The sequence below is a fragment of the Canis aureus genome, chromosome 19 (genome assembly GCF_053574225.1).
Source record: "Canis aureus isolate CA01 chromosome 19, VMU_Caureus_v.1.0, whole genome shotgun sequence".
Classification (NCBI taxonomy): domain Eukaryota; kingdom Metazoa; phylum Chordata; class Mammalia; order Carnivora; family Canidae; genus Canis; species Canis aureus.
In genome coordinates this window covers 43,933,299-43,957,441 of record NC_135629.1, presented here as the reverse complement: position 1 = coordinate 43,957,441, position 24,143 = coordinate 43,933,299, and the positions used below count along the sequence as shown (strand labels likewise).

The window sequence follows — 24,143 nt, the reverse complement described above, 5'->3', positions numbered from 1 at the left end:
GCAAAATCTCTTCTACTTTGTAGGAATAGCTATTCATAGGTTCTGGGGGATTAGGCCATGGACATCTTGGTGGGAGGGTATTACTCAGTTTACTACAGAGTCCAACAAACTTTGTAGGTGGAATGGGAGACTATCCCGGGATCATTAGGTGCATTTTCTTAAAGAATGGCTAACGGTGGGGCTTGCATTTTCCTTGGATTGAAAACAGAGGCGGCCTGGGCAGCCCGGATGGCTCGGCGGTTTAGCACTGCCTTTGGCCCAGGGCATGATCCTGGAGACTGAGGATGAGTCCCACACGGGGCTCCCTGCATGGAGCCTGCTTCTCCCTCTGCCTGTCTCTGCCTCTCTCTCTCTCTGTCTCTCATGAATAGATCAATAAAAATCTAAAAAAAAGAAAACAGAAGTGCTTCATATATGAAAGTGATTGGGACCTGTAAAAACAAACCAAACTAGGCCATACTCTGGGGTGGGGGGAATAAGCCAGTGTTCTGGTCCAGGAACAGGTTCCAGGTGTGTGACTGCTGAGGTGTAGAACTTTTGGGAGAAGCCCTGGTTACCTAAGGTACTTCCGTCCCTCAGTTATACACCTGATATACAACTGATCCAAGTCTTCAAGGACAGGTGGCTGTGGGACCTGGCCTACAGCAGGCTGGTAATAGAGAAGTGAGGAAATGCACCCAATTTGGAGACTTGGCAGAAAGGCAGATGTGACATAATGAATGGATCCAAAGTATGTAAGAGCTACATTTGGGAGCCACACTTCCCTAGAGGAGCATGGACCTAAAAGCGAGCAGCAGAGATGGTACCAACAAACCTCATCTGCAGCTTAGATTGCTTCCATGGGAGGCCCCTTGGCAGATTTCGTAAAAAATTATATTTGTATTTACATAGGTAATATAATTTCACTATAGGAAAAACTTGGCTAAAGACGTCAATTTATATCACTTATCCTTGCCTGATTTCTTATCCTGAACATTGTTCTCCTTAGATCCGATTTTGGTTTGTTAGGCATTTTAAAACCCCAGAAGAATGGCTGTCTCTGCCTGGATTAGTTTCCATTTTCATTGAGTGTTCATAAAGGCCTTGGCTTGTATTACACAGCTGGCAAAAAAAGTTCAACCTCTGTGTCTCTTTTTTCTGTGGTGAATATGTTTAGAGTCCAGGGAGGAGCTCTCGGCAGGGCGGTGGCTGTTCAGCTGGAAGCATTCTTTTCTTAAAGCCTTAAGAGATAGGCTGCAACTCCTATCCCCCTTTTATTAAAGAGGAGGAAATGTCCAAGAGCTCACAGCTGATGAGCTGAAGGATTATCAGGATTTAAAGATAAGATCTTCTGATTGAAGGCTGAGGTGCACACGTGAGTGTCATTCATGCCCAGATAGGGAATGACCCTGAGTCCACTCATGCGGTCCACCCTCTTGTGCACAGCAAGCTCAAGACCAGGATGGCTTTGAGGTCAAGAGCCCAGACCCAAGTTCTTCTTCTTCTTCTTCTTTTTTTTTAAGATTTTATTTATTTATTCATGAGAGACACACAGAGAGAGGCATAAATATAGTTAGAGGGAGAAAAAAAAAAAAAAAGAGGGAGAAGCAGTCTCCCCATGGGGAGCCTGGTGTGGGACTTGATCCCTACACACAGGGATCATGCCCTGAGCCAAAGACAGACGCTCAGCCATTGAGCCACCCAGGTGCCCCCATACCCAGGTTCTAACCCAGGCTCCACCGCCTAATTGCTCAATAACCTTAAGCAAATTTAGTTCCTGATGTAAAAATGGGGTTAACTAAACTTGCCTTATAGGATTGTTGTAGGATTGATTGAATGAGTCCAAACAGAGTTTAGAGCTCTTAATTGCTCAATAAGAGTGACAGACTGTTAGACTCAATTGATCTTTCCACTGAGAGAACCAAAAAATAAACAACAGATGGACTAAATGGGAAAAATACAAACACACAAAAATGTGAAAAGATCACATATGCCATAGAAAAAAACATAAAGTAAAATATTGCTAAATTTGAATATATAGTAGTGAAAACTACTTTAGGCTCAAAAATACCATAAGGAAAAGGTAAATGATACACCAGAAGACTGTGATTTGTTTGATAGCCAAAGAATTAATATCCTTTATGTATTCTAATAAATCTAAGAAAAATTGAATATTATACATATATCAAGAGACTATAGATACATTAAGTCATGTATGTAAAAGGAAATTTTTTTTTTTTTGAAAATTGCTAAGAAATCATAATGTAACCTATGATACTGTGTTGGTTAGCAAGCAAGAAAACAGATGCTGTTGGGCAGCCCGGGTGACTCAGTGGTTTAGTGCTGACTTCGGCCCAGGATGTGATCCTGGAGACCCGAGATCGAGCCCGACGTCAGGCTCCCTGTATGGAGCCTGCTTCTCCCTCTGCCTGTCGTTGCCTCTCTCTGTCTCTCATGAATAAATAAATAAAATCTTAAAAAAAGAAAACAGATGCTGTTAATGGAATTGTTGGTTTTAGTTTTCTGGAGGGCATTTGAAAATATGTTCCAAGTCTCAAAAATGTCCATTTGATCATTCCACATCTAGAAATTTATAAGGCACATCAGGAATAATTCAACACAGCATTATCTTTAAAAGTGTTAAGCTGACAACAACCTAAATTCCCCCAAAGAAGGTAATGCTAAAAATGATCTAGTTCTTGGCTGGGGTAGCTTCAAAGTATATTTATTCAATGTCCTTAAATCTCAGAGAGAGGACGAAAGGGACAATATGGGAACACAAAGACCTTTCTAGTACAACCCCAAATTTGGAAAATTCCGTGAGCAGGTATATTCCTATTAAAAAGCGTGGAAGCAAAAATATCTAAAAGGAAAAAAAGAATCATTAATAGTAATAATGATCTTGGGATGGGAATTCACATTTTTATTCCAAATAGTTTTCTGTATTTCACAAATTGTGAAGAATTTTCTCAGGAGGAAGAAAAAAAAAGTCTTGTTGGAGAGATGACTTGATGGATGTCCGATGTCCCACGGCTTGGCCAGGCCACCTTTCAAAGCGGGTTCGAGTCCGCTTTTCTCCGCAGAGGTTTGGAGACTTCTCGGGTCTCTGAGCCACTCGTAATCGAATATGCCAGATCCCCTGGGGGTGACCGCACTGTAGACACATGCACGTGTTAAGGCTTCCCGGGGGGGCCTGGGGACCAGCGGGCCCTTGCACGCCGAGCCCCCTCCGAGCACCGGGCTGCGAGGCCCGCACCCCTGCAGCGCACGCCGTGCCGGGAAACGTGCTGCGCCGCTCTTCCCGTCTTTACGGGACTCTCGGCCCCCGGGGCAGGGGCCAGCGGCTCCGCCGGGCCCGCGCCTCGGGGTCACCAGGAGGAGGACCCCCGGCCGCCTTTTCAGGGGTGTCTTCCTGGAAGCACCCCACTTACAGGGACTCCAGGCTCCTGCAATCGACAAACCACCTCGCACGACTCCGAAGATGACATTTCGGGGAAAGTGGCGGTAAAATTCGAGACTTCCAGCCCTTCACACTCTAGTTAGAATCCTTCCCGGGGAGACCCCGTAACATCAAGCTCAGCGGGGGCAAAAAGCGCACCCCGAGCCAGCCAGGAGTCGAACCTAGAATCTTCTGATCCGTAGTCAGACGCGTTATCCATTGCGCCACTGGCCCCGTACTGGCCCGGCCCTGGCTGCGACATACATCACCCGTGACGCGGCGCCCAGACGCTCCCCGCTGCGCCACGGCCTGCGGCGCCGCCCGCGCACAGCGGCCCCAAGGCGCTCCGCCAATCCGCGGCCGCAACGTCACGGCGCTCTTCCGCGCGCTCCAATCCGCGCGTCGCGCGGCTGCTTGGCGCGCTCTCCGCGCGAGCACTAAGTTTGGCCGCGGCCGCCTCCCGTCCGCTCGGGGGGCCGACGGGGGCGGGGCGAGGGGGGAGGTGGGGCGAGCCGGGCGCTGCGGCCGCCGAGCGGGGCGATCGGTCGAGCGCGGCGGCCGGAAAGAGGAAGAAGGAGCTGGTGGTGCACGATGGCGGCGACGACCTACGAGCGGCTGAAGCTGTGAGTCCCCGCGGGCCGGAGGCCGTTGAGCGGAGGGGGCGGCGGGCGGGCGGGGCGGCAGGTGCGGGCCGCGGCCTCGGGCGGGGGGTGGGGGGCTCCGGAGTCCCGGGGCTGCGGGCGGGCGCGAGGTCCCCGCCCTGCGCTCCCGGAGCTGGTCGGCTGCGGCGGCGCCGAGGCCCTCCGGAGGGGCCCCGGGCCTGGGAGGCCTCCCCTCGCCCTGCTCGGCCTCGGCGCCCGCCGCGGGAGCGCCAAGCTGCGGAGCGGGCCCCAGCGAGCCGGGGCGGCGTGCGCAGTGGCGGGCTGGGGCGCGCTCCCCTCCCCGCCCCCCCCCACTTGGTTGGTTTGTTGGTTTCTTGGAGAGGCGGCGGCTAAATTCATCTTTATTTGCTTAGCAGGGGAAAGGAGAAGTTGGCTTGTTTGTGTTTTCTTGTTTCAATGGACCCATCGCACACCGCGCGTTCGAGGCCACGCACAAATCGACACACCTTCCCTGGGCACCAGAGCCCTGCCTGGCCAGCCTGTAGGATGCAGGAAAAAAGAAAAGAAAGGAAAAAAAAAAAAAAAGAACAGTTAGTATACTCTTGAGGTCCTGAAGAATTTATGTGGTTTTTAAATATTACACAGCTCAAGCCCAAAGCAGGTTGAGGTTCCTCTTGACAGCCAGAGGCCGTTCTCGAGAATTTTGGCCACTGCTGCTTGACTTCTCCCTGAAGCTTAGTTCTCGAGGCTTTGGGCGATAGGCTCTGGTTGTCCGAGTGGTAAAGTTAGCATCTGTAGGTTCTTTGGGCTTGTTCTGAATCAATTAAAGGTGCGTTTTCTGTTAGCATTACCATCAGCTCCTTGGTTTTCCTGTCTCCGAATTAACTTTGTTGTGCTTTGTGTTTAATATTTTCCCTCCAGACTGAAAAATCCGGCTGCCCCATTCTGAGAATGCCCTTGGCCTCAGAAGCAAAATGTCGTTTGGAGGAAACTTACCCATCCCTAAATGAGCTAAAATGCCTCGGGATCTAGAGGTGGAGGTATCATATTTCTCTTTGTAGGGCTACGGAGGACATCACAGTGTGGTCTGGGCACTTCCTATGCTCTCTGGAACCTCAGACTCACTTAACTCTCTGGAAGGTTCAATTTGAAGTTGAGGCGCAGAATTGGGAGTGAGGTCATCTACTTGGCGTGCAATATTTTGCAGAAAAGACTTTTATTTTTTCCTCAGCCCACTCCTTTGCCGCTTTTGTGTTCTGTAATTGTCTTTTAAAGTCCCAGCTGCACACCTCCTTGCCTGTTTTCCTTGCCAGGTTTCCTGATTCTCTCCCAGTTCCCTCTGCAAGGTGATCACCTTGCTGGTGAATGAATCCAGCAAAAATGTCTTTGACTAGGGTACTGGCTGGGCCGGTGTCACGTGTGCTGTGCTGGCTAATTAGGTTATTGTTGACTATCTGATAGTCACCGAAGGGCTTAATATGATCCCACACCAGGTCTCAAATGTGTTTAAGCAATATGGAGCCTTGGCTTTATGCGCCTCAGTGTTAGGTTATGAAATGCAGTTGAATTTTCCTGTGGCACAGATTAAAAGGGATGGAAGACTTTTGAATTCTCATGATTGCTTATATATTGCCAAGGAGACACAAAACTCATCAGTCCAAACCTTCCAAAACAAAACAACTCTATATCCATAAAAGACAAAGGAAATTTGGCCCTTACGTGTGGGGATGATGCTTTTCTATTGATTTTTGTAGAAATGGAAACTATGAGTGAAAAAGTAAGTGTGGGGTTATGTGAAAGTCATTCTCTAATTTATCAGTCCTTAACTTTATTACCCACCTCCCCAGAAAAGTTTTGAGTGCCTCTGTAAATGTGAAGATCCTACTTCTCTGTAATTTTGTTTTTCTTACCAAGAAATTTGTGAGTTGGAATCTCTGTTCTTAATCCTTCCTTCTGGCCCTTCCTGCTCTGAGGCATGCTGCTCAAGGTTTTTAAATGCGGCCTCTGACCCTAGCAGTGTTCTTTTTTAGATGCATTTGGAGTTGGCAGTAGTTTCTGACCCATGTAAGAATTAGTAGGATCCATTTTTAAAAACGTGCCTAGAAATGTTTTAAGAAAGATCCATACAAGAGATAGTTTGATCATTTATTATAAAACTACTGCTACTGCTGAGTGTCACAACATTGAAGTGCTCCGGATGTTAAATAATAATTTGTTCTACATTATGTCACCAATGTGCAGGCCGCCTCTGTCCTGTATGAAGTTCACCTTCCTCTTTGATGCCCTGATTTTATCAGCTGCTCTCCTACTTAAAATCTCCAGCTCCATCTTGCTGAGTGATTGAACCTACATTTCTTAGTCATCTGGATTCCAGCCTCTTTCTAAGCTAACCCTTAACCTCCTTTTCCCTAACTGCTGAGTGCATTCTTTCTCCCTTCCACCAGTCTTGGCCACCCTGTTTTAGCCTCCCGCTTATTTTATTTTGTTCCTTCTATCAAAATGCTTTCTTCTTCCCCTCTTTACATGCTGATCACAATCATGGACCCATGGTAGAGCTGAGAGATGCAGACTTTTTTAGTCAGAAGAGACTTCGATTCGAATTCTGTCCTTGTCATTTGCTTTGCATCATGGCCATGTTACTTAACCTCTGAATTGGTTTTTCATCTGTGAAAAGAGAATGGTCCTACTTCATATAATTATTATAACGATTGAAAGAGAGTGTAGATGAGATACCCAGTGTAATTTACAGAGACTCATTTTCACTGAGAAGCCTTTTCCCCACATCTTTCCCTTCACTGAGCCCCTATAACACTCTACTGTCATAGAGACTGGACACCAGATGTCCATCTGGCTTGCACCTTCTGTCTTTTAGGATTGATATGCAGTGTATCATTTTTCAGCGACAGGAAGACTGAAAGTTGAACGATCAATCCACAGAACTGTTTGCCTTTTTTTTTTTTAAGATTGATTATTATAGTGGGTGTGCAGGGGAGGAGGGTAAGAGCTAGGGAGAGAAAAACTTCAGCAGACTCTGCTGAGTGTAGAGCCTGATGTGGGGCTCAGTCTCCTGACCCTGAGATCACAACCTGAGCCAAAACCAAGCCTCAAGATGCTTAACTGACTGTGCTACCCAGGTGGCCCCCTCCTTTTTTTTTTAAGTGGGCTCTGCGTGGAGCCCAGTGTGGGGCTTGAAATCACAATCCTGAGCTCAAGATTGAGCTGAGATCAAGAGTCAGACTTTTGGGAGGGCTGGATGGCTCATTTAAAAAAAAAAAAAAAGGGTCAGGTGTTTAACCAACTGAGCCACCCAGGTCCCTTTCCATAGCACTGTTTGAATTACTCATTTTGCCACTTAGAAATGATGAAATCATTGTAGTGCATATGCTTTGTCCCTCCCACTAGATTGTAGATCATATTCAAAACACCTTAACATTAATTTTTTCTCTAGTCCTCAGTACCTAGCATAAAGCCTTGTGCAGAGAGATCCTCAGTGAATCACCTAAGTAAATGAACTTTCCAGTGGAGAGATACCACAGCCAGCATTTCAAAACAAACACAATTTTCTGGAGTAATTTGGAGTAATTTGGAACATATTCTTTTGAAGTAGCAGCAGCTTAAGTCATTAAGTCATATTTGATTGTCTTTCTAATGCTTCTGTGAAGTCATAGGTTGATGTATATCCTCCATCATTGTTGAAGAGGGGAATAATTGCCCTTGGCCCCACAGTTACAGTCAAGCCATGGAAGAACTGGCCTTGGAACACAGCAGGCCCAGAGTCCAGAGATCTTTCCATTACACTGCATTATTCAAATTACTTTTTTCTTATCAGATTGCTTTCACCTTAGTCTTTGGATGTGCCTGGTATAGAAGTGAGTCACTTATATTTGAAAATAGCTAACATGTCCATATGGATTTTTAATATAGAAAACAATATCGATATGTTTAGAATTTAAAATTCTTTTAAGACATCCAGGCAGTTCTGAATAATCTATGTGACTCCTTTTTCCTTTTTTTTTTCTTTTTTAGATTTTATTTATTTATTCATGAGACACGCAGAGAGAGGCAAAGACAGAGGCAGAGGGAGAAGCAGGCTTCCTACAAGGAGCCTGATGTGGGACTTGATCCTGGGATCATGCCCTGAGCCAAAGGCAGCCGCTCAACTGCTGAGCCACCCAGGCATCCCTCCTTGTTTCTTTTTAAGTTACCTATGTAGGCATGGATAAAGTCAGACAATGATAAATTTGAAATTATGAAACAAGTGCAATAGAAATCCATTATTGGAAACATTTAAAGGACCCTCGCCTTCCCCTCTTTAAAAGGTTAGCTGAAACAGGTGTAAAGCTGGAAATTCTTTAGAAAGTGTATAAGGCCGCAGCTTGCCTCTGAAGAAACCTTGTTTCTTCAGTTAGGAAGTCACCTTTCTTGGTCAAAGACAGCCATAGCTGTGAGGTCAGTGAGACAGCTACAATGCAACCCTGACCAGACGTAAACGGAGTTACACAGTGGTGAAGACATATGTGGTCTGTCCAGTACAAGCAACAGTCAGCTTATTCACACATCACTTTGCAAGGAAGGATGGAGGGAAGGGAAGGTTATAAATTTGGGCACAGATCTGCAGAGTTTATTTCCAAGATATTCATTGGCTTGGTAGCTTAGGCTGGAGGGTCTGCACTAGGCTGCAGGCTGGGCTGCATCAGATCACATACTGCACTTGTTTTAAATGCATATTCCGGAGCTTCACATGAGGCCTAGTGAAAAATCAAGTTGGGGCCTGGGAATCCTCATGTTTAACTAGCTGTCCTGGTGGTTCTTCTGCACCCTGAAGCTGATTGGGAACCAAGGGACACTGGTGTGGTAGAGTGGCATTGTTTGGAAGGCTTGGGGGCCCCTAGAGGAGTTTACTGTGGATTAGAGCCTCAGGTTAGGTAGCAGTTAGATTTGGTTCTGTGAAGGAATCTGGTTTTTGGAGATGATGGTTTTAGGATGTGCAGAGAATAGGAAGTAGATGGGACCTCAGTGTTTTGAGGAAGAAGATGGAATTAGAGTGCATTAGCTTCCTGGAAATATCAACTGTTTGGTATTGTGTTGGGCTCTTGGGTGGTCTGGGATGAACCTGGGCTGTAGGAAAGATACCCTAGCAGTGGCTCAGTGAGGCGGAAACCCCTGGAACCCAGAGGGTGGATGGATGAGGGCTGGTGGTAGCACCTTCTGGGTATAGGTATAGTGGGCTCAGAGGACCCTTCTTGACTGTCTGGGTTTTTATTTTTTGCTAGCCGGGTCTAGGAAAGTGTTATTTCTGTATGTCTTGAACCAGAGATAGGTTAGGGTTGATTATTAAAACTTTGATTTAATTCTTGCTGCACGATTTTCGAGGATTTTTTTTTTTTGCTAGTTTTGTGCCATGACCGTTGACATGCTTCTGTGCACATGGTAATACTGTTTTAAATTGTGCTAAAATATACATAAGATTTATCATCTTAACCATTTGTAAGCTCCAGTTCAATTCACATTGTTGTGCCACCATTACTGTCATCCATCTCCAAAATTCTTTTCATCTTGCAAACCTGAAACTCTGTATTCATTAAACGACTCTCCCTTCCTCCTCCGCCTAGTCCCTGGCAGCCAACGTTCTACTTTCTATCTCCGTGAATTTGACGACTCTCTAAGTACATCATAGAAGTGGAATTATCCAGTATTTGTGCCTTTGCGATCCACTTGGCATAATGTACTCAGAGTCCATCTATGTTATAGTATGTGTCAGAATTTCCTTTTTAAGGCCGAACAATACTCCATTTTATGTATATATTGCATTTTGTTTATTTGTTCATCCGTCAGTGGGTGCTTAGGTTGCTTCCACTTTTTTGGCTGTTGAGAATGATACTACTGTGAGCATGGGTGTATAAATATCTCTTTGAGACCTCGCTTTCCATCTTTTGACCATATACCCTAGGGTAGAATTGCTGGATCATAAGATAATTCTTTTTTTTTTTTTTTTTTTTTAGATTTTATTTATTTATTTATTCATCCATGAAAGACACACACACACACACACACATAGAGGCAGAGACACAGGCAGAGGGAGAAACAGGCTCCCTGTGGGGAGCCCGATGTGGGACTCAATCTCAGGTCTTCAGGATCACGCCCTGGGCCAAAGGCAGGGGCTAAACCGCTGAGCCACCCCGGGATCCCCAGATAATTCTATTTTTTTTTTTTTTTTGAGGAACTGCCATGCTGTTTGTCCAAGTGGCTACACCATTTTATATTCCTGCCAACAGTGCACAGCATTCCAGTTTCTCTACATCCTTACCAGCACTCGTTATTCTCTGTTTTGTTTTTCATAATAGCCCTTGTAGTGGGTGTGGGGTCAGCAAATAGTAATACTTTTTAAGTGGGTTCATTTTGCTCTTGGGATGTGACAGGATTTTGAAGAGGTTAGTTGTTTCCTAGCGATGTAAATGTTACATAGAGGGGAAAAGGGATGTTTTCAGACACTAGAAGATCATAATTGCCAACTCTGAAAAAAAATTTTGTGTTTGTATTATAATTAAATATATTGCTTCTCTAAAAATTTGACAAGGGTAATTTTTAAAAAGCACTCTTAAGAGCTACTGAATCCCAAGTGGCTGTGCAATTAAGTGCATTTCTATTAAGAATAATAGTCAGAATTGCCCACAATGAGTTTATTAGCTCCTAGTCTTCTGAATTTTCCTTTTTATCTCATACTTGATCAGCAATCTTTACTACCAAATGAAAGTAGTCAGAGTAGGAAATAATTGTTATTTAAATATTCTGCTATTTTGATGTATCTCCCAGAGTCTGTATCTGTTTAACAGAAAGCAGAACTCAGAATGGAGAGAAATGAGACCGTAATCTTGTTTGGTTTGAGTTCATGGCTCATGCCTATTAGATTTGGATAACCTCGCTGGACAGTTCATTTAGGACCAGAGCTCTTTTTACTGTGCGATATTATTTTGAACTTCAGGGACTTGATATCAACAGCATAGTTAATGACCAAATAATCTTCTTGGATGGAATCTCCTTGTCTTAACTTCTAAAATCTATTTCATAAAAAAAGTAATGTGGGACAGTTTAATGAAATGAGAGACTTCAGAGCAGTGGATGGCCATTCTTTTGTCTGTTGAGAAAATATTTTCTCCCAGATTTTTGATCATCATTGAGTCTTCTGTCTTGGTTTCCATGTATTTATTATGTTGAGAACTCAGTATAACCTGTTCACTGGTTAATTTTGAAAAGCTCCAGGCAGAAATTGGCACCAGTGACACTTTTGTAGGCTATCTAACCAGAGACCACTCCTGTTTGCTCTTTTCCCTCTTGTTAGTTACACCCTACTCTCCAATCCAGTGTTTGACCTACCAAGATCTTTCCTTAGCTGGGAGAAAGGGAAACAGTTTTTAAATCCTTTTTATTCTGTCACTGAGCCAAAGAAAACATTAGTTAAGGGCCATAGAAGAAAATCCAACTTAGTGTAGATATTTGCTGACTGATTATATTATATTCTCTAAGAATATTGATTGAGCTTCTGCTGTCTGAGAAATACCAAGGAGAACAGAGAAGCAGAGTCCTTGTCTACAGAGACCTGACAGCCTATTTGGTGAAGCTCCCTAAACAAAAATAACAATAAAGCCATGCACACCAGCAAAAATTACACCACTGAATGGTTTACTCAAGTGTTTATGATGGTAAATGCTAGAGAGCTGAAGTTAATTTCACTGGCTTTTGAAATGAAACCTGGGAATCATAAAATTTACAGAATACAATTTACTGGGTAAAACGCATATACTTCAGGTCAATATGAAGGGCAATTTAAAGAGTGGTGGGAAGAGGAAGACAACAAAGAGGTGTGTAGATGTCTCCAGAGTTGAGATGACACCTGCTCTGATCATTAGTGGGGTTCTGAGTCATCTCTTACATTACTCTTAGAAATGTTGATTAGCTGGCAGGCACTGTTTGAATCTTCATTGCTCCAGTTCTTGAGCTGTTCTCAGTAGCATTATTAGAATAGGCTGATAGCAGCAGCAACTTGGGTTTCAGCAAGACTGGAGAGGCAATATCCAGCAACGGTCCTAGAGCCTTTGTTGAGGAGGGGAGGAGGGGTGGAGGTCCAGCAGAGGGAGGGGGAGAAGCAGACTCCCCACTGAGCAGGGAACCTGCAGGGCCAGGCTGATCCCAGAACCCTGAGATCATGATCTGAGCCAAAGGCAGGCACCCCTGAGCCACCCAGGCACCACTTAACACATTTTTAAACTTTATTTTTATTTTAATATAATACTTATATATGGTTTAAAAGTCAACAATACATAGAGCTTATATTAAAAGAGCACCTTTTTGCGCTCCTAATTCCCACTGTCCCAGAGACATCAACTTTCAACTTTATAAGCAATTTCTTCGGGTACTTTATTCCACTTTTCTTTCCTTTCTTCTTTTTGTTTTAAAAATTTTGTATTTTTAAGTGATCTCTGTACCCAGCATGGGGCTTGAACTTAAAACTCTGAGATTGAGTCATATGTTCCAGTGACTGAGCCAACCAGACACCCCTTTACTCCACATTACTGAACAACATGCTTGTATTGCTGTTTCCTGAATTTTTTTCAGGTTTAGTTATCTGGTGACTTTTACTTCTGAGGATGAGAATTTAGCTTTTATACCTCTCCCTCTTTTCCTCCCTTCTCCTTTCAGTGTATTTATAGTAAGATATTCAGTATTCACATTGCTATGCTCATGTAGATGTAGTTCAAATGAGTCAGTAGTATATTTTCTTATAAAAATGTTTTGCTTTTCCTGGAATGGAATGTGCCTTTTTTCTTTTTATTTGCATGACCTTTTTTTTTTTTTAATGGGCCTTTTGCTAATGCATCTTCAGTCTGTGTGACAGCAATAAAATTCCTCTCGAACACATTGGATAACCATCAATTCATTTTCTTCTCTGACATTTACTTATGGGAACCTTGTACCCCTTGCTTTAATCTGTACTTGCTTTTCTTTAGGCCTGTCATGTAGCTATTGTCCCTGACAATATCTTCATCAGAATTTTTTTTACTTCTGTCCTGTTTTGGATTCTCTTGATCTAACTCTTGATTTATTCCATTTTGGTGAAACAAGCCTTTCCTTCTTTCTAAGAAAGGTTATCTTTTGAGATGTTGCCCATCCGAAGATGTTTTCATTCTATCCTCACACTTGTTTGATAGCGTGGTTAAGTATAGAGTTTTCAATTAGAAATTATTATCTTGTAGAATTTAAAGACCTGCTGTTGAATAGTGCAGTGTGTTGTTGCTGGATAATCCAGTAGTGTGGCTATTGAATATTTCAGTGCTTCTCTCTCTCTCTCTCTCTCTCTCTCCCTCCTTCCCTCCCTCCATTTCTCCCTCCCTCTCTTCCTCCCTCCCTCCTCTTTCTCTTCCTTTCTCCCCCTCCCTCCTTTTTCTCCTTCCTCCTTTTTCCCTCCCTCTCCCTCTCCTTTTTTTTTCCTGGGAACTTTAGGATTGTCTGTGGCTTTCTGAAGTTTAATGCTTAATGTGCCTCTGTGTATGTATGTTATCTGTTTTTTCATTTTTACTATTTCTTTGAAGTTTTTTTTTTTTTTTTTTTTTCCCTGTGTGCTCTTTTAGAATTCCTGCTGAATTTGTGTTGAATATCCTGGATCAGGCTCCTCTCTCTTTCCCCCTCCCTCCCTGGCCCCCTCCTTCTCCCACTTCCTTTGCCCCTCTTCCGCCCTTCCTTCCTGTGCTTTCCCGTTTTATAGCTCTTATTTTTTATTCTGTTCTCATGGAGAGTTCTTCAGTTTTATCTTCCATTCTTTCGGTGGAATAGTCAAATTATTATTTCTGCCCTCACTCCAAGAATGTGTTCTTGCTTTCACAGTGTGTTTTTCTTGTTCTTATTTCATGACTGCAGTGCCCTCTCTCTGAGGCCATCAATTATAAAATAGTGTTTTGAAGTTGTAGACTGTTCTCAGCATAGTTCGTTTATCCAGAGTTATTTTTCTGTTTGTTTTGGACTCTTTCTTATATGACAGAAACTTTCCTCGTATCTGGTGATCCTTGGTTGTCATATCATGTTTAAGACGGAGGCACTACTGGGGATCCCTGGGTGGCTCAGCGGTTTGGCGCCTGCCTTTGGCCCAGGGCGCGATCCTGGAGTTCCGGGATCGGATCGAGTCCCACGTCGGGCTCCCGGCATGGAGCCTGTTTCTCCTCCTGTGTCTCTGCCTCTTTCTCTCTCTCTCTCTCTGTGTCTATCATAAATAAAAATAAATAAATCTTTAAAAATTTTTTAAAAAAAGAAGGAGGCACTACAAATTGATTGGAGGGTCTGCTTGTGGGTCAGGGCTTATCAACTGGTGGCTTTTGCTGGAGAGTGCTTGAGCAGGAACTCCACTCTCTCATGGGGGAGAGGGGCTAAAGGTCATAAGTTGCTGGTCTTTGCTTTCAGGAAAAGTTTCTTCAGAGACAGTATTCAAGGCTCCTGTGGAGGCTCAGGGAGAGGGGTGATGGGAGCTAGGTTGCCAGCATTCTGGGAATCTGGTACAGAAAGAGGGTAGGATGAGTTTCCCAGTCTGTAAGTTAAACCTTCTCTGTCTCCAGACTTCACTTAGCTCTCTCACCCTGGTCTTCAGCTGTGCCTGATGTCCGGAGGCCAGAGAGCATCTTATGTTGAACTGTGTTAAGCATTAGATCCCAGGCGTGGGTGGATCTGAGCGTTTCTTGCACAGACTGTCAGCCACTTCTCCTTACCCCAGTCCTTATTACTGTTTCCTTCTGGTTCTTGAGGCTTTTCATCATTCTGCTGCTGGGATCTGCTGGCTTTATTGGCTCTTACCAACAAAGTTGGTGACTTAGTGAGTTAGCCCATTTCCAAGCACTCTCCCTCTTGCAGGCATGCATTTGAACACATTTGAATCAGCCCCACAGCCTGCACCCACCTGTTGGCACCCCCTAGATTCCATGTTCTGAAAGAATATCAGGGCTTTTTTTTTAAATGCAGAGTGTTCACTCTTGGAAATCCATTTCATTCTTCTTCAATTAAAATTTTAGTTTGTTGACTGTCTCATTACAAACCTGTTGTAGATGGCATTTTTCTTCTTACAAAAGAAATTTCAGTTTCTAACTTTATAATTTTCAGGACTCTAAGGACTTAGTGAAGTCACTAACTTTGTGGTTATTAGGATTGTGACAATTAGCAAAGGCTTAGTTTTTTGTAGCTCTCTACTTTTTTTGGTATATAATTGAAGGTTTTCTTTTTAAGATTTTATTTATTCATGAGAGACACAGAGAGAGGCAATATAATTGAAAGTCTTAATCCAACGTGTATGTATTTTGTCAGTATTCTTACACCTTTCCAGATGAGTTTTAAGTTTAAATGTCAAATAGGGGGCACCTGTGTGGCTCAGTGGTTGAGCATATCTACCTTTGGCTCAGGGCATGATCCTGGGATTGAGTTCTGCATCAGATTCCCTGCAGGGAGCCTGCTTCTCCTTCTGCCTATATCTCTGCCTTTGTCTGTGTCTCTCATGAATAAATAAAGAAAATCTTTAAAATTTTTTTCAAAACTTAAAAGTTAAAGGTAGTCAAAGTGTAAGAAGAGGGTGCACTGAGGAAAGCAATATGCCTTTTTCTGCTGGCTGTTTATTGAGCTGCAAGCTTTGTGTTTTGTGCATTATATTAAAAAGTGAAGGAATTTGATTTCTGCAATTGTATGTTGATTAGTCGTCTTTTTGCATTAAAATAACATTGGTTATTAAAGAAGTAACTTCCCATTCATGTGCTAACCCTGCCCCCCAAATATAGCTGTTAATGGAGAGCACCATAGGCCCCTGAGCAAGATGAAGAACAAACGCAGGGACTTCACACTTGTGGTCACAATGGTGTAGCTGTCCTCAGGCCTTGTTTCATACAAAAGGAACCCAGGTGATGGCTTTGTCAAGAGACTCAAAACAACACAAGGCTTAAAAACCAGAGCCCACAGCCATCTGAGGTCATTCAGTAAAGTAATGATGCCACCATTTTGTGGACTGTCCTCTCAGTGCTGGACCTATCTCCTGTGTTCTCTCATTTACCCTCAGCTATCTTTCGTGGACAGAGCTGAGCTGGGAGGCTCTGTGTTTTGTTCAGTGACTTGAGGGACTAGGCTTCAAACCAGCTTTGTAAGAGTTTAAAAGCTGCGACTTTTCCAGCATACTCTATTACTAGAATTTGAAGACACTGTCATCTCTATGTGGGATGGTACAGACATTGGTGTGTTCAGAATAGACCCTAGTCAGTCAAGAAAATATGGTTATTTATACTGAGATTAATGAGAGGCTTTGGTTTAATAAAATTTGAATTACAGACTTTCCATTAAAAGTGGTTTAAAAAAGTTTTGTCACTTAGAGACCCAAACACCAGGTATCAAAAAATTCCATTGAGGGAAGCATCTCATTGTTTAGTGTCAGGAAGATGCTGTATCTATGGATTGGGTTTTGGCCAGGGGATTCTGTATTCTAGGGGATTTGATCACTGTGTTCGTTTTTTGTTGCCGCTGTACCCAATGACCATAAATGGAGGGACTTAGAACAAGACAACTGTATTATCTCACAGCTTCTGTGGTCAGAACTCCAACAAGGGTCTCAGTGGGCTGAAATCAGGGTATCAGCAGGGCTGCATTCCACACCGGAGGCTGGGAGAAGAATCCTCTTACAAGCTCATTCAAGGTGTTGGCCAAATACAGTTCCTGTGGCTTTGGGACTGAGGTCCCTATTTCCTTGCTGGCTGTCAATGTGGGGCCACTCTTAGTTTCTAGAAGCCTCTCTCCTCTCCTTGCATGTGGCCCCAACATCTCAGGAGCTATCAACAGTTTATCAAATCCATCTCATGCCTGAAATTTCTCATTCCCTTTCTGCTGCACTTCTCTGGCTCTTTCCTCTTCTGCTTTTCTGGGTTCCTCTGATTCATATGATTCCATTGGGTCTACCCTGACTACCCAAGATAATCTTGTTGTAAGGCCAGTTGATTAGTAACCTTAATCCCATCTGCAGAGCAGTACCTAGATTGAGTAATCAGGAGATTGGAATCTTGGGGTGGGGAGACATCTTCAGAATGGTACAGTTGCTTCTGCAATAAAAATTTCTAGCACATTCTGTCTGCAGTTTAATTGTTCAAACTTTTTAAAAAAAATCTCTTTAAAATTTTTTAAAATTAATTTATTTGAGAGAGAGAGAGAGAAAGAGGATGAGCAGAGAGAGAGAGAAGCAGACTCCTTGCTGAGCAGGGAGCCTGATGCAGCCTGAGATCATGGCCTGAGCCAAAGGCAGGCACTTAACTGATGGAACCACCCAGGCACCCCTAATTGTTCAAACTTTTAAGTATGCAAAATAAAAGTGGTTGCTGGAAGAAGTAACAAGGTATAATCAGCATTTCATGCTGGCTTCTTAAAGCCAATGTCTTATGTATTAAAAGCTTTTTTCCTGTTATAGAGTCATATTTACAAATAAATCAAGGAAGATAGTCATGTAATTTTTATTCACATTCTGTATTATTCTGGAATATTTTTTGATAAATCAGAGCTGTTTTATATGGTCTTGATATTTGAGGATACATATTTAGAAGATAGAGTTTGATTTCAGTATCTTCCTGTTAAAACCAAATTGTTCAGAGGTGGCCCATGTGGCAAAGATAACAGAACCTTCCATTGTATTATTTCTTTCAAGTGTGTATTAAGTAACTTTTCTGGTCCTGTCCTGAAATTTTGCAGCTTTTCTCCCTTCTCTGTCAAAGGATGTTTTTGTTAATAATAAAAAGTTATCACACCCATGAGGTAACTCTTATTCTTTGCAAAAGTATTTCATAAATGCTCATTTAATTCCTGCTGTCTGTGAGGTAGTTAGGGTAAGCAGTCTCACCCCCAGGCTTCATGAAGGGCTGTGATTGTGGGGCATCCCCAAAGAGTGGGGGCCAGCAGTGGGGGCAGTGAAAGAATTCACCCAAAGCCAAACAAAAGAGATAGAAGTTTATTGAGTACACTGCAAGGGAGAGGTGGCCCAGAAGCAGAGGATGGGCTCTTTGCCATGAGGCAGGGGTGAGGGTGGAGTGAGGGGGCATGGGAACATCACTGTGCCTGGTTAGTAAGGCCCTATGGCTGTTTCGAGGTGGGTCGCTTAATACACCTGTTTGCTTTTCCTGTTTGCATCCAGCTTTGCGGTTGCTGAGAGCCCCTTTGCTTTGCTCAGATTCCAAGCCCTTGCATGAATGTGGCCCTGACAGAGATGCCTTGTTGACAGAGATGTTTTGTCCTCGTTCACAATTGTGCCAGGAGCTTTTTCATGTTTCATTTAATCCTCAAGAGGACTGATCATTGTGCTTCTCTCACCGCGTTCTTTGCCAAGTCTCCCTATATTTATTATTTTTTAATAGCGGTTACCTCTGATATCACTGAATGACTTCTCTTGCCCATTGTATGTCTCCCCATTAGAACGTAAACTCTGTGATTCAGGGACTTGGTACTCATTACTTGAACGAGGGCTGGCATGGAGTGGACACCCATAACTTGTCCAGCATTACATATATAGCTAGTGGTTAGCAAAGTCAGGAGTCGAATCTCTGTATTTTGGACGGCAGATCTTGAGGCCTTTTCAGTGCCTCTACTCCTAATGCAGTGCTATTATAATTTATTGAAGTAGTATTTTGATTAGCGGCTTATCAGTTATGTGAGTGTTGGTTTTTGATGTAGGACACAAAGGCAAAAGAAAAATTCGCTTACTACCTGTAGCCCACTGATAAGTCCTTGAAATAAGCAGAGTGACATTCCTCTAGGAACTCACCTGCCCCAGTTTTAATATTTCGCTAAGGGCAAAAGGCAATCTTAGCCTGACCCCCAGGATCCTGTAAGTCTACTTTAAATACTTTAATATATAAAAATTCCTTTGGAAACTTCCTGTATCTCTGTACACCCCCCCCCCCCAAATATGTATTGGCAATCATCCTCTGAGCATATGACCCACCAATATACATCTGAACGGACTCAGGACAATAATAGATGACCTTTCCCAACAATAGCTAGCTCCCTTAGGATCCTGGAAATCTGTTGCCAAAATACCTGGGAGCCTTAGGCTCTCCCTAACCAAACCTTGAAAGTATATGACAGGGACACCTGGGTGGCTCAGTGGTTGAGCTCAGGGCTCAGTGGTTGCCTTCAGCTCAGGGCATGATCCTGGAGTCCCACATCGGGCTTCCTGCATGGAGCCTGCTTCTCCCTCTGCCTGTGTCTCTGCCTCTCTCCCTCTCCTTGTCTCTCATGAATAAATTTAAAAAAATAAAAAGGTATATGACGGGCCACTCCTCATGACCTCAGTTCATCTCTTTCTGCCTGCAGGTCCTGTCCCATGCCTTAATAAAACCACCTTTTTGCACCAAAGATGTCCTAAGAATTCTTTCTTGGCCATTGGCCTTGAACCCTAACCTCTTTCCTACATCAGTTTTGATTTCCCATGTAAACAAGGCTTCCAGGTGTTTGTTGATTGACCGGGATTCTGGGTGGCTTTGGCACTATTTGGACTAGGACAAGTCATTGGGAGTTGACTTAACACTGAAGCAGCATTGATAACTGGACTACTCCTTAGCAATGCTGTGATCATTATTTTAGAAGTAAAAGAACAGAGGAGAGGTTCTTTGTTATTCGTTTGAACCTTGTGAAAAGAACTCCTGGAGTTTCTTCACACTTCGGCTGGGCTGGCGGTTGGCTGGTGGTTGGCGGGACAGGATGTTCCAATATGGCACCAGCCGCCGGCACTCTTTCAGGTCCTGAGCCTGGTTAAGCCTTAGAGAATGCCTTGGGGCATCTGTGCGGTGGTGCAGCCGCTGTACACTGCCTGGAAAAGATGGGTGGCTGGTCAGAATAGCTTCTCCTTTGGAGACAGCACTTTTTTTGAAAGCTTTTATAAAGAAGTCTTGTTTTTGAGGTCTGTTATTGAAGTTTTTTTCCTATTATATTTTTTAATCAATCCCTTACCTCCCAGTCACTAATGCTTCTGTAATGATTAACACATGGTTAATAACTTTAAAGTAAATTTTTTATTTGCTCTTAGAGAGCAACATATGCTTGCACACAACATCTGCAGACAAGGACTGGCATGTTGATTTTCTTTTGTTTTCATGATTTAAGACTAGAGAATACTGTAAGTAGATTATCTGGAAGTTATATTCCTTTTAGTTGATTTCAGGACCTCTCCCTTTTTTTTTCTTTTTTTAAAAAAAGATTTTATTTATTCATGAGAGACACAGGGAGAGAGGCAGAGACACAGGCAGAGGGAGAAGCAGGCTCCATGCAGGGAGCTCGATGTGGGACTCTATCCCAGGACTCCAGGATCACGCTGTGGGCCAAAGGCAGGTGCTAAACCACTGAGCCACCCAGACATCCCTCCTCCACATATTTCAAGACAGTAGTACGATAGATTTTGATATATTTTTACACCCACGAAACCATCACCAGAATCAAAATCGTGAACACCTCCATCACTCTGGAAAGCTCCCTTGTCCTAGCAACCCCTCCCTCTTCCCACTATACAAGTTAAACATAAAACTCCCATAAGATCCAGCCATTCTGCCTCTAGGTAGTTACCCAGGAGAAATGAAGGGGCATGTCTGACTTAGACTTGTCCAAGAATGTTCATAGAACCTTTATTCACTTTTTTTTTTTTTTAAGATTTTATTTATTTATACATGAGAGATACACAGAGAGAGAGGCAGAGACATAGGCAGAGGGAGAAGCAGGTTCCATGCAGGGAGCCTGATGTGGGACTTGATCCCAGGACTGTAGGATCATGCTCTGAGCTGAAGGCAGACACTTGACCACTGAGCCACCCAGGCATCCCTAGAACTTTTATTTGAAATATTCCAAACTGGAAGCAGCTCAACTGTCAGTCAACAAGCAAATGGATAAACAAATTGTGATATAACCATCCATTGGAATGCTATTCAGCATTATAAAAAGGAATGGGCTGTTGTATTTTAGTTGAAGACTACCATATTTAAAGTAGATTCATCTTTGTTATATTTTGCTTGATTTGTATTAAAATTGATTTTCATTCTCTTAGCACCCCCTCCCTGCCCCTGGAGGAAACTAGCTTAACATTAAAAAGTTGGTTATAGATGAACCATACCAGGATGTAAGTTGCATTTGGATAGTTAAAAGTTGAGAACTTGTAGTCAGAAGTGGTCAGTACAGTTTGTTCCTGCTGAGGACTTGTTTCTATAATCCCAGGTAGTTTAAACACGATCTGTATATAAGAAATGAGGTTGGTGATGGTTGTGTGGATTTTTCATAGGCAGAGCCATGGAATAATGGAATAGAGGAAGTAGAATTTAAAAGGAAAGGAACAAGCCCTCAGGTTGGCTGCTGCACAGACAAATTCTTTCAAATAAAGCTTAAGATAACAAAGATTAGTTCCTGGAAAATACAAACAAAACAAAACAAAACCCCCGCAAAAACCCTAGTCCCTTTCCTAGCCTGGTCAGCTACTTCCTTCTCTTGCCTCTGGCTCAGAGGCAACAGCCCTGGCTTCATTGCTCTCAGGGTATTGTTTCTGCGAGGGGTTACTGTTTCCTGAGGCAGCCTCTAACCTCTAGCACCCCGCTTGGCCTAAGTTATCCAGGTGTTTTGAGGAACCAAAAAATGTGATTTTTGTTGGACTCTGCTTACAAAGTTGCATTCGCTCTGTGTAGTCTGTCACAACCCCGATTTTACCCCATTTATTTCTTATCTTGCAGAATGAAAAGTCTTTTCCCACCTCATTCTCCTTTTTTAAATGACATTCTAACAACAAAAACAAAAATGTTGCAGTATTAGGTATTTTAAACAATTTCCTAGAAACATTTTATATAAAATTTATTTTATTTTTAGTTAATATATCTTGCTTACAATGTATCAGATGTTATTCTAAGTGCCTATTAAAGATTAGCTCATTTTATCCTCATGATAGTGTTATTTGATGTCTAATATTATCCCTATTGATGAGTAAGGGAACTAAAGAACAGAGAGGATGAGTAACTTGCCGAAGTTCATGTGGCACAGCTAGTCTGGTTCTTTAGACTATGTCCCTGATTACTATGCTACATTTTGCACCATGTTGAGTGTAATAAGATAGAATTTATTATGATCTTCTTGTGTAAGCCAAATTGGTCTTACAGCAAACCTTGTGAGCATAATATACAGGTGAAGACAGTTCCAGTGAATGTGTCAGGACCTTAAAACAGCTCCTGGGAAATCCGTTTGATGGCACCACTGAAACCATTAAAATAAAAAGATTTTTTTAGAAGCCTTCATTTCATCTGGTGTGGTTATTTATGGTTTTTAATTTCTTTTTAGGCATGTCACACCTGAAAAATTTTACGTGGAAGCCTGTGATGATGGAGCGGATGACGTACTTGTCATTGATCGTGTGTCCACAGAAGTCACCTTGTCAGGTATTTCTCAGCCCCGGGCAGAAGTGGCAGGGAGAGACCAGTACCGCACTTGCAGTAATTAAACTGATCAGGGGCATATCCGTGTGTGGCTTTTAGAGTACCATCTGGTAAGATTTTAATTCCTGCCACCTCATTTGATTTTTATGCATTCGTTTTATGCTGCCTCCTTTTTCTGAAAAGGAGGAATGATCTTGATGTTTTTACTGTTTGTAAGGATTTATTTATTTATTTATTTATTTATTTATTTATGGTAAGGATTTAAAAACATAATTATTTCTTCATTTCTCCCTTCTTTCTACTTTAATGGGATTGGTTTTGTTGAGGTCTCAATTCCTTTCTAGCTATAAGATTTAAGGTTTTTGAGGGTGAGAAAGTTGTTTGAGCATTAAGTGTGTGGAATTTTAACAGCTGCTTTTGTTTTCGAAAATATTCATGACTGAGGATAATTTATTAAACAAAAAATTATATGTATATATGTATCACTAAAACTTGTGTTTTTGGCAAACAATGTTCCTAAGCTTTATCTATCTATATCTTGTCTGTCTCTCCAGTATATTTTGGTTTTGCTTCTCTGGGGTATGAAAAACAAGGTTTTTTTTCCAGTTGTATGGAACATGGATTTCTGATTAAATGTGAAATAATTTTGGTAATATCACATTTAGAATTTCATATTTCATTTATTGAAATATTCACCTCTAGACAGAGTTCTCTGTTTTCTTGTAAGTACAGTATTTGAGTAACCACTGAGTAAGCATTCAGTAAACGTAAATATCCTTTGAATGGTAAAGTGAAACATAAAAATATTTTGCATGAGATAGTAAGGTTTAAGAAATGGCTGGCTGTAATTTTCTGTTTTCTTAGTTATCTAAGTTATTCTGGTAAGTACCATACATAGTTTTCCTTTGATCAAATAGTGGAATTAGAGGTCTGTTTTAGTTGGATAATTTGGCATTTCCTATGTCCGTTGGTGGCTGTGCTCTCAAGATTGCCGATTGGTTTTAATCAATGTTAGGGCAGTTTTATTTTTTTATTTTTTATTTTATTTTTTAATTTTTATTTATTTATTCATGAGAGACACACAGACAGAGAGAGAGAGAGAGAGACAGGCAGAGAGAGAAGGAGGCTCCATGTAGGGAGCCTGATGTGGGACTTGATCTGGGACTCCAGGATCACGCCCTGAGCCAAAGGCAGACACTCAATCACTGAGCCACCCAGGTTTCCTTTTCTAATCCTCTTAAGTGGACACAGACTTAGCTTCTGGCAAGAGGTTGAATAATCTTGGTTGAAAAATAACCATAGAGGTATCCCACAGTTTGCTTGATGAGGATGCTAAAGCATGCCACTTTGGGCACTTTCTTCTAGATAGGCAGAGGCCTTTATATTCACATGAACTTCTTGATTTTATATCTTGCCGAAATGGAGGTCTAATAGTAATGAAGGACTATTGCTTTCTTAGAACAAATCATGCATGTTGATTTTGAAGTAACTATGGGAATCAAACTAAATTTTTTCTATCAGTGAGCTTTTTCTCTGTGATTTTTCCTTTTTTTTTTCTTTTAAAGTCAAGAAAGATATTCCTCCTTCAGCTGTTACGAGACCAATATTCGGTATACTGGGCACAATCCATCTGGTGGCAGGTAAGAAAAAATAAGCTAAGATGGGCCAAGAAGT

General features: G+C 42.5%; 1 protein-coding gene and 1 non-coding gene across 2 annotated transcripts in view; one reads left to right on the top strand and one right to left on the bottom strand.

The window, feature by feature from the left end:
* Positions 1 to 3,579: 3,579 nt before the first annotated feature.
* TRNAR-ACG (transfer RNA arginine (anticodon ACG)) lies at positions 3,580 to 3,652 on the bottom strand. The gene has a single exon. It is a non-coding gene; the product is annotated as a tRNA-Arg (tRNA).
* A 258-nt stretch (positions 3,653 to 3,910) lies between these two features.
* The window catches only part of SACM1L (SAC1 like phosphatidylinositide phosphatase), a 56,967-nt gene continuing 36,734 nt past the window's right edge, over positions 3,911 to 24,143 (top strand). The window contains exons 1-3 of the mRNA XM_077859185.1: positions 3,911 to 4,041; positions 22,375 to 22,472; positions 24,035 to 24,109. Coding sequence (XP_077715311.1) covers positions 4,010 to 4,041; positions 22,375 to 22,472; positions 24,035 to 24,109 — 205 coding nt within the window. The 5' untranslated portion in view covers positions 3,911 to 4,009. The remainder of the gene's footprint in view (positions 4,042 to 22,374; positions 22,473 to 24,034; positions 24,110 to 24,143) is intronic.